Genomic DNA, 7,742 nt, shown 5'->3' with positions numbered 1-7,742 from the left:
AGATGAGCTTGGGCTGATCCTCATCAGGTATGATCTCCTTCCAGAGCTAAAGCTGCTTCTGCCAATCTTCCTTTGCCTTCCTCACCAGCCTCTAGCACCATGTGGTGTTGGGTTAGGGTCCTGCCTAGGGCAGATGCCCCCAGAACTGCTGGTGAGGCTCTATGGGGCCAGAGAGCAGCTTGGACCCTGGGGCTGGAGGGTTGCAATGATTGGTGTCACTGTGGGTAGAGCATCCTGCTGTGGTTTCTCAGGACTACCTGGCCCCAGCATGGTATCACTATCCATGAAAGCAATCCCCTTGCTGTGGCAGGCTGAGTGTGGCCTCATCCAGCATCCTCACTGTGGTGGTAGTAGTAGTAGAAGTAGTAATAATGATAATAACAATGATGATGATCATAATAATAACTAAGAAAAGAAGCAGCAGCTTCCTTGCACCCTGCTTTTTCCTGGCTGACCCAGCTCCCCTGCAAAAGCCAATCTCACACTTGATCTGCTCCACTGGGATCTGAAGCAGTACATTCCCAGCCTGTGCCAGGTGTTCCCAGGAAGCCTCACCACGGGAGCCCACCAGGATGCTGACAGGCTGGAGCAGCTCCATCTTGAAGTCCCATCTGTCCTTAGCATGGTCTTGTCCCCACAGAGACTTGTCCTTGCTCAGAGCAGGGCTGTGGACACCCTGCAGTGCCCATGAGACTGAGGCGAGGAGCTGATGAGGGAGCTGAAGGCTTTGGACTAAAATAGCCCCAAAATCTGTGAAGTCTGGGGGGGGGTTGTTCGCTTTTAAACCCAGCTGGTGACAAAGAGCAGCTCGTCGTGTCCCTTCGCTCCGAAGCATGGCGAAACACCTGACCACAGCTGGCCCTGCCACCTTCTTCTGGGTGATGCTGCAAGAGGTTTGTCCTGTGAGCTCCCATCGCCGCTCCCACACTGTCCCCCCACCGTAAAGGGGATGTGCTTGACCTGCCTGCACCCCAACACCTCGTCCAGGCAAGGACTGCTCGAGGAGAGAAAGGAATGCATAGACATCTCCTGGTATTTATTCCACCGGTTATAACAGTACTGTGGCACGGGGACAGCATAGGAGGTGGAGAGGAGACACTCAGCTGGGCACAGCACACAACCACAGCACAACAGACAAGGAGGAGGAGGAAGATGAGGAAGAGATTTTTTTTTCCACTTTTTTTCCCCCCCTAATCACTTTATTCTTCTCCCAGAAGGAACAAGGATGAAGGTGAATCCCACAGTGGGAGAGGGCGAGTGGTGCCACCACTGCTCTGGGGAAGGGCTGGGGGAGGTCAGATCAGCACCCAGGAAGGAGGACTTTTTCTCCTCTCAGGCTTCATCCCTCTGGTCCTCAGCAGCCCCCTTCCCGCTGGGCTAAATGGGATCATGTAGCAGGTCCTTCCTGGCTGGCTCCTTGGAGAGGGGACCTGAAGGGCGAAGTGGTTGGTGTTCCTTGCAGGGACAGGATGTTATTTCTCATGTGATGGGTATGGGATGCGGGGGGGTGGGGTGGGGTGGTGCATTTCGTGCCGTGCCTCGTCCTTGCAAAGCAAACTGGAGCCTCCCTGGCGCTCTCAGGAGGCAGAGACATGGTGTATGGCTGTTGCCTTCTCATGCTGACACGGTTCAAGAGCACTCCAAGGTCACCCAGGGCTTTCCTTCCCTGCAACCCACTCCCCTCCAGCTCTTGCTAAAGACACCCACTGCCCCGGGCACAGGAGGAGACGTTGTGGTATGGTGAGGGGGAAAGGGGGGGGGGGGGCGGGGGGGCTCCTGCCGGCTCTCTGCTCTAACCTTACCCCGGAGAACAAAACAAAAACCACACATCAGGGACATCTGGGTCAGGGACTTGAGGCTTCACGCGGCTCAGAAGGAGGACCCGACTCAGACGAGGCAAGGGTGACAACATCAGTGGGGTCCCCGCTGCAGGCAACAGCCACCGCCAGCCCCTTGGCTGCATCCCCTCCCTGCTCTCCCCCCGTCACGCTGACGGCAGGGGGGGTTCTGCCGGCTCACATCACGGCGCATTTCTCGGCCGATTGCTTCAGGTCCTCTAGCGTGGCTGAAGCTTTGTCTTTCAAGGAATCAAGGTCCAGGTTCTGGATGTTGCTGAGCTGGCCGATCACTGAGTTCTTCTCTTCTTCCTCCTCGTTGTCCTGCTCGATCATCTTGGCCAGCTCCTTGGGCAGCTCCACATCACCTCCCACCAGCTGGATCTGGTTGTCGTCTGTTTCGTTCTGAAAGGGGCCAGGAGAAGATGAAGTGTGTATGGGGGGGGGATGCTGCAGGTGGGAAGGGGGCTGCTGGAGACACTAAAGACGTGCAATCTTCATGCTGTATGGCCTTATGGCTATCTTCTCTTGTCAAGGTCTGTGAGGTTTAGTCCCTGAGGCTCAGAGCCAAGCTCATGTTGTGGGTAGGGTGCTGGGCCAGAGGGTACACGGCTCAGCAGAGCCTGGGCACATGCCAACAGACCCTCAAGAGCTGAGATGAAAACCTGAGTGTGCCAGCATGGGTACAAACAGGCTTTCAGCTCACCTTGGAGTGGCTGGGGAGGTTAGGTACCAAATGAAGCTCCACATCTGCCTAACGACAACACCCACCAGAGCTGGGGGTCAGCTCCAAGCTAGGGAGCCACAGGCAGCCTTTGCTGCCAAGCAGGATCAGTAATGAGCAGAAGAAACTTGTCGAGAGATGAGAAGGGACAACTCAAGCATGAGAAAGCAGCAGAAGGATTGAGGGGGCTGGATCTGAACAAATCCCCTTTTCCCCTGGAGAAAAAATAAATAAATATATATATAAAATTCTCCATCTCTTTTCTGCCTTTTTCATGCTTTTGGCAGGGGAAAATAAAATAAAATGAGATAAAATGAGATAAAATAAAACCATTTAAAAAACAGATAAAATAAAGTGAAATGAGATAAAATGAAAGAAAATAAAATCATTTTAAAAATAGATAAAGTGAAATAATATGAGACAAAATGAAAGAACTTAAAATAATTTTAAAAATAGATAAAGTGAAATAAAATGAGATAAAATGAAAGAAAATAAAATAATTTTTAAAATAGATAAAATAAAGTGAAATAAAATGAAACAAAATAAAACCAAATAAAATAAAGTAACATAAAAAGTAAAATAAAATGAGATAAAATGGAAGAAAACTAAAACAAAACAAAATAAAATAAATTAAAATGAAATGAAATGAAATGAAATAAAATAGAATAATTTAAAAATTAAATTAAAATAAAAGAAAATAAAACCAAACCAAACCAAATTAAATTAAATTAAAATGAAATAAAATAAAACAAAATAAAATAATTTAAAAATTAAAATAAAATAAATTAAAATAAAACCAAACCAAACCAAACCCAATTAAATTAAATTAAAATGAAATGAAATGAAATGAAATTAAAATGAAATAAAATAAAATAAAATAAATTTTAAAATTAAATGAAATGAAATAAAATAAAATAATTAAAATAAAACAAAACAAAACAAAACAAAACAAAACAAAATAAAATAAATTTTAAAAGAAAAAAAGAAAAATAAAAATAAACCAAAATCAAATCAAATCAAATCAGATTCTCCAGCTGTTCATTCCCTGGCAAGGAAAAGAGGAGGTGGGGAGCAGTGGGGTGTGCATCCAGGCTGGCTGAGCAATATCAAGCAGCATGAAGGATGTGGCATGGCTTTAGCTGACCTCTCCCAACTAATATTAGCCCTGCTCCAATTTAGAGCATTCAGCGCTGAGAGAGCTGCTGAATGAGGGGGTGGGCTTGGGGGGAGAAGAGCTTGTGGTGACTCCAAGAAATGACTGAATTGCCCCTTGATTGTATTGTTTCTCGTGAATCACTCATCAGGAGGAAATTCCGAAATTGGAAGCTAGGTGGGAAGTGTTTGCCAAATAATCCAGGGAAGAGGAGCTGGCTAATCCAAGATGAGAGCTCCGGCTCCGCTCCCAGCCACAGGGCTGGGAGGCTGGGCTGAGGGTGGCTTTCCCTCCTCCAGCTGTATTCAGGAGGCAAAGGAGAGGAGCAGTGCGATCAAGCGAGGCAGAGAGGGTGTGCTGGGGGTCCCATTGTTTGGGGCTGGTGGCTTGTGGTGCTCAGGGGGGATGAGAAAGGGTCGGGATTTGGGTTGGAGGATGTTTTCAGGGGGACCGATTTGCATTCTGCAGCTCAAAACCTCACCCGGCCCGGAGGTTCTGGTGCAGGTCCCTTCCCTGCAAAGCAGGGGTGTTAATTGTCCTCCCCCCACCAGGGCCTGATCCACCAAGCCCCCCATGAGGGCAGCCCTGTGTGCCCCCCAGCAAGCCCAGCATGGCTGTACCTTGGGGAGTCTGTACTTGTCTCGGAAGTGGGACCTGACCGTGGCCCTCTCCGCCTTGCGCTGGGCAAACTGGGCATCTCTCTCCATCCTGCGAACCACACGGGACAGTTACCAGCAGCTGCTGCCCACCCCTGTCCTGGGGTTTGAGCATCTCTCCCAGCCCTCCTCCCAACCCCATCTCCTCTCTTTCCCCACATTTTCCTCCCACCAGGGCAGCCTGAGAGGAGAAAACAATCCCATCTCCCTGGAGAGGAAGCGGATTAAGGGATTAGGGGGTTCATTAAACTCCCTCATGGCTCCCAGCGCTTGTTCTCCTCCAGCATTCCATGAATGGGGTGGGGGATCCCGGGATCCAGCCTGTCCCAGTACCCAGGGCCAGTCACACTCACTTCTCCTCCACCAGCTGCCGCTGATACTCTTCATACTCCTCACGGGTCATGCCCTGCGCCTCGGCCGGAGACTTCTCACCCTCGCTCTTCTCCTCGCCACCCAGGCCACCCGTCAGGTTCTTCAGCTGTCCCCCCACCATGCTCTTCACCATGAACGCCATGGTCGTGGTCCTGAGGGGCCAGGAAGCCCGGGTGCTGTGGTAGCTGGGGTGCGGAGCTGCTGCCGAGCTGGGGTGCTGGGAGAATCAGGGTTAATGGGGAGCAGGGAGAACCAGGGTTAATGGGGAGCTGGGAGAACTGGGGGAATGGGGAGCTGGGAAAACCAGGGTTAATGGGGAGCTGGGAGAACTGGGGGAATGGGGAGCTGGGAAAACCAGGCTTAATGGGGAGCTGGGAGAACTGGGGGAATGGGGAGCTGGGAGAACCTGGGGTTAATGGGGAGCTGGGAGAACTGGGGGAATGGGGAGCTGGAAGAACTGGGGGAATGGGGAGCTGGGAAAACCAGGGGTAATGGGGAGCTGGGAGAACTGGGGGAATGGAGAGTTGGGAGAACCTGGGGTTAATGGGGAGCTGGGAGAACTGGGGAAATGGGGAGCTGGGAGAACTTGGGGTAAATGGGGAGCTGGGAGAACTGGGGAAATGGGGAGCTGGGAGAACCTGGGGTTAATGGGGAGCTGGGAGAATTGGGAGAATGGGGAGCTGGGAGAACCTGGGATTAGTGGGGAGCTGGGAGAACCTGGGGTTAATGGGGAGCTGGGAGAATTGGGGGAATGGGGAGCTGGGAGAACCTGAGGTTAATGGGAAGTTGGAAGAACCTGGCATTAATGAGGAGCTGGGAGAACTGAGGGAATGGGGACTAGGATTCTGAGAGAACTGGGGGAAATGAGATGCTGGGAGAACCGAGGTTAAAGGAGAGTTAGGATTCTAGGAGCAGTGGAATTAATGGGGAATGGGCTTCTGAAAGAACTGAGGTTTATGGGGAACGGGTTCTAGGAGAACCGGGCTTAAAGGAGAGTTAGGATTCTAGGAGAACTGGAGTTAACGGGGAAAGGTGCTCAGGGGTACCAAGGAGCAGGGAAACAGGGCTGCTGAGTGGGGAGCCGCGGAAATCGGTCTAAGAGCGAGGTGAAGTGCTGGGGAGCAGAGGTATAGTCGGTGCCGGGGTTCTGGGAGGAGGGAGTTACCGGGAATCTGGGATGCTGCAGGTGTGAGTTCCTGGAGAGCTGGAGCACCAGGTTATTGAGGAGCCGAGTTCCCAGCGAGTCAGGATGCTGAGAGGTGAATTCCCGGGATGCCGGGCTACCGAGCTTCTGGGAAACTGGGGTGCAGAGGAGGCGAATTCCAGCGGAGAGGAGGACAGCGGAGGCGAGTTCCCAGAGCCGGGATGTTGTGGAGGTGAGTTCCTGGAATGCCTGAGTACTAAGCTCCCGGGAAGCCGAGATGGGGTGGCGGTGAGTTCGCGGGATGCCCAAGTACCACGTTACCGAGGAGCCGGGATGCTGCTGACCGGAGTTCCCGGGGACCAGGCTGGCCGGGCTGCCGGGAGCTCAGCGGGGCCGCGCCGCCTCGTTGCCCATGGCGGGAGCGGAGCAGAGAGGAGCAGAGAGGAGCGGAGCGGCGGGGGCTCTGCAGCACCGGGGCACGGACAGCTCCAGTGTGTGAGCGGCGGGAACCGGCACCGCCTCCCGCCCGGCCCCACCACCCCCCGCCCGGCAGAGAGGCGGAGCCGCCGCCCCGAGCCACACCCGGGGGCACAGAGGGTCCCTCGGCTCCCGCTCTCCGGGTGAAAAGACCCCCCAGAGTCCCCGAGGAGCCCTCTCGCCCGGAGGACGCCCGGAGTCCCCTGGCCCCACAGACAGTGGCTGCAGGCAAACCCCCACACTTCCAGCCCTAGGGCACCAGGAATGGATGGATGGATGGATGGATGGATGGATGGATGGATGGATGGATGGGTGGGTGGGTGGATTGGTGCCGTGGGTTAGTTTTTTGGGTGGTGTTGGATTGGTTGATGGGTTGGACACGATGATCTTGAAGGTCTCTTCCAACCTGGTTTATTCTATGTATTCTATGTATTCTATGGATGGATGGATGGATGGATGGATGGGTGAGTGGGTGGATGGATGGGGCCATACTGGGGGCTGCTGTGAGCATGGACACCACCACACCATGCCTTCTACTAGCTGGGGGACAGGTAGTGATGACCCAGGGTGTCAGACAAGATGACCTCTGAGGGTCCTTTCCAACTCAATGCAATCTCTGAATCTTGTGACCTCAATCTGGTTTATCCCACGGCGAGGCTGTGCTGGAGACAGCCCCCAGCACCCTCTTTTTTCCACGCCCTCCCGTGGGCCTGGCAGGAGGGAAAGCAGGATTGAGCCATATGGACCCCACACGACTCACAACTGTTGTTTGCTCGTCGATCTCAGGGCTTGCTCCTCTCTTTCCTAGTGACATTAATGATATTAATTAATAGCTAAGCTGCTCTCAGCCCTCACTGATGTGCCAGAGCCGGCCCAGTGACCCATGCCTTCATCCCTCACCTAAATCAGGAGGCTGAGGAGGGAGCAGGCACTGAGTCCATTGCATAATTCCCACTCTCCTGGCTCCCATCCTGCCCCCGCTCCTGCCATTTCCTCTGACTGCAGCCACGAGAGAGGGCCTTGGGGAGGGAGCAATTAATGGCATCAGGGATGCACCTCCCTTCCAGATGGCCACCCTGGCTTTCACAGACAATTCTCTCTTCCCCCCCCCCCCCCCCCCCCCCCCCCCGCCTTCTCTGCTTGGTGAAAACCCAGCGTGGATGCAACCCCCAATCCCAGGATTGAGGGAAATCATTTCATTTCTGAAATATAGAGACTAGCTCTGCAGATTAAAATGATGGAACAGCTGGGAAGAGACAGCAGAAAGTGATAAGAGGGTGGAGGAATCAGCCTGTCTTCTCCACTCCCCCCCCCCCCCCCCCCCCCCCCCCCCCCCCCCCACCCCTCCACCTCACCCAAGGTAGCATCAGACAAAAAAGTT

General features: G+C 53.2%; 1 protein-coding gene across 1 annotated transcript; it reads right to left on the bottom strand.

Annotated features, from left to right (window-relative positions):
* Positions 1–1,515: 1,515 nt before the first annotated feature.
* On the bottom strand, positions 1,516–6,016 carry CPLX3 (complexin 3). The gene is made up of 4 exons (XM_009911591.2): positions 5,906–6,016; positions 4,722–4,957; positions 4,333–4,420; positions 1,516–2,240 (listed from the first exon to the last, which is right to left on the bottom strand). The coding sequence occupies exons 2-4, from the start codon at positions 4,880–4,882 to the stop codon at positions 2,016–2,018; spliced, it is 474 nt and encodes a 157-aa protein (XP_009909893.1). The 5' UTR covers positions 4,883–4,957; positions 5,906–6,016; the 3' UTR covers positions 1,516–2,015.
* Positions 6,017–7,742: the final 1,726 nt, after the last annotated feature.

Source organism: Dryobates pubescens, chromosome 17 (genome assembly GCF_014839835.1).
Source record: "Dryobates pubescens isolate bDryPub1 chromosome 17, bDryPub1.pri, whole genome shotgun sequence".
NCBI lineage: Eukaryota > Metazoa > Chordata > Aves > Piciformes > Picidae > Dryobates > Dryobates pubescens.
The sequence above is the reverse complement of the archived record's forward strand: the minus strand, read 5'-3'. Positions and strand labels throughout refer to the sequence as shown.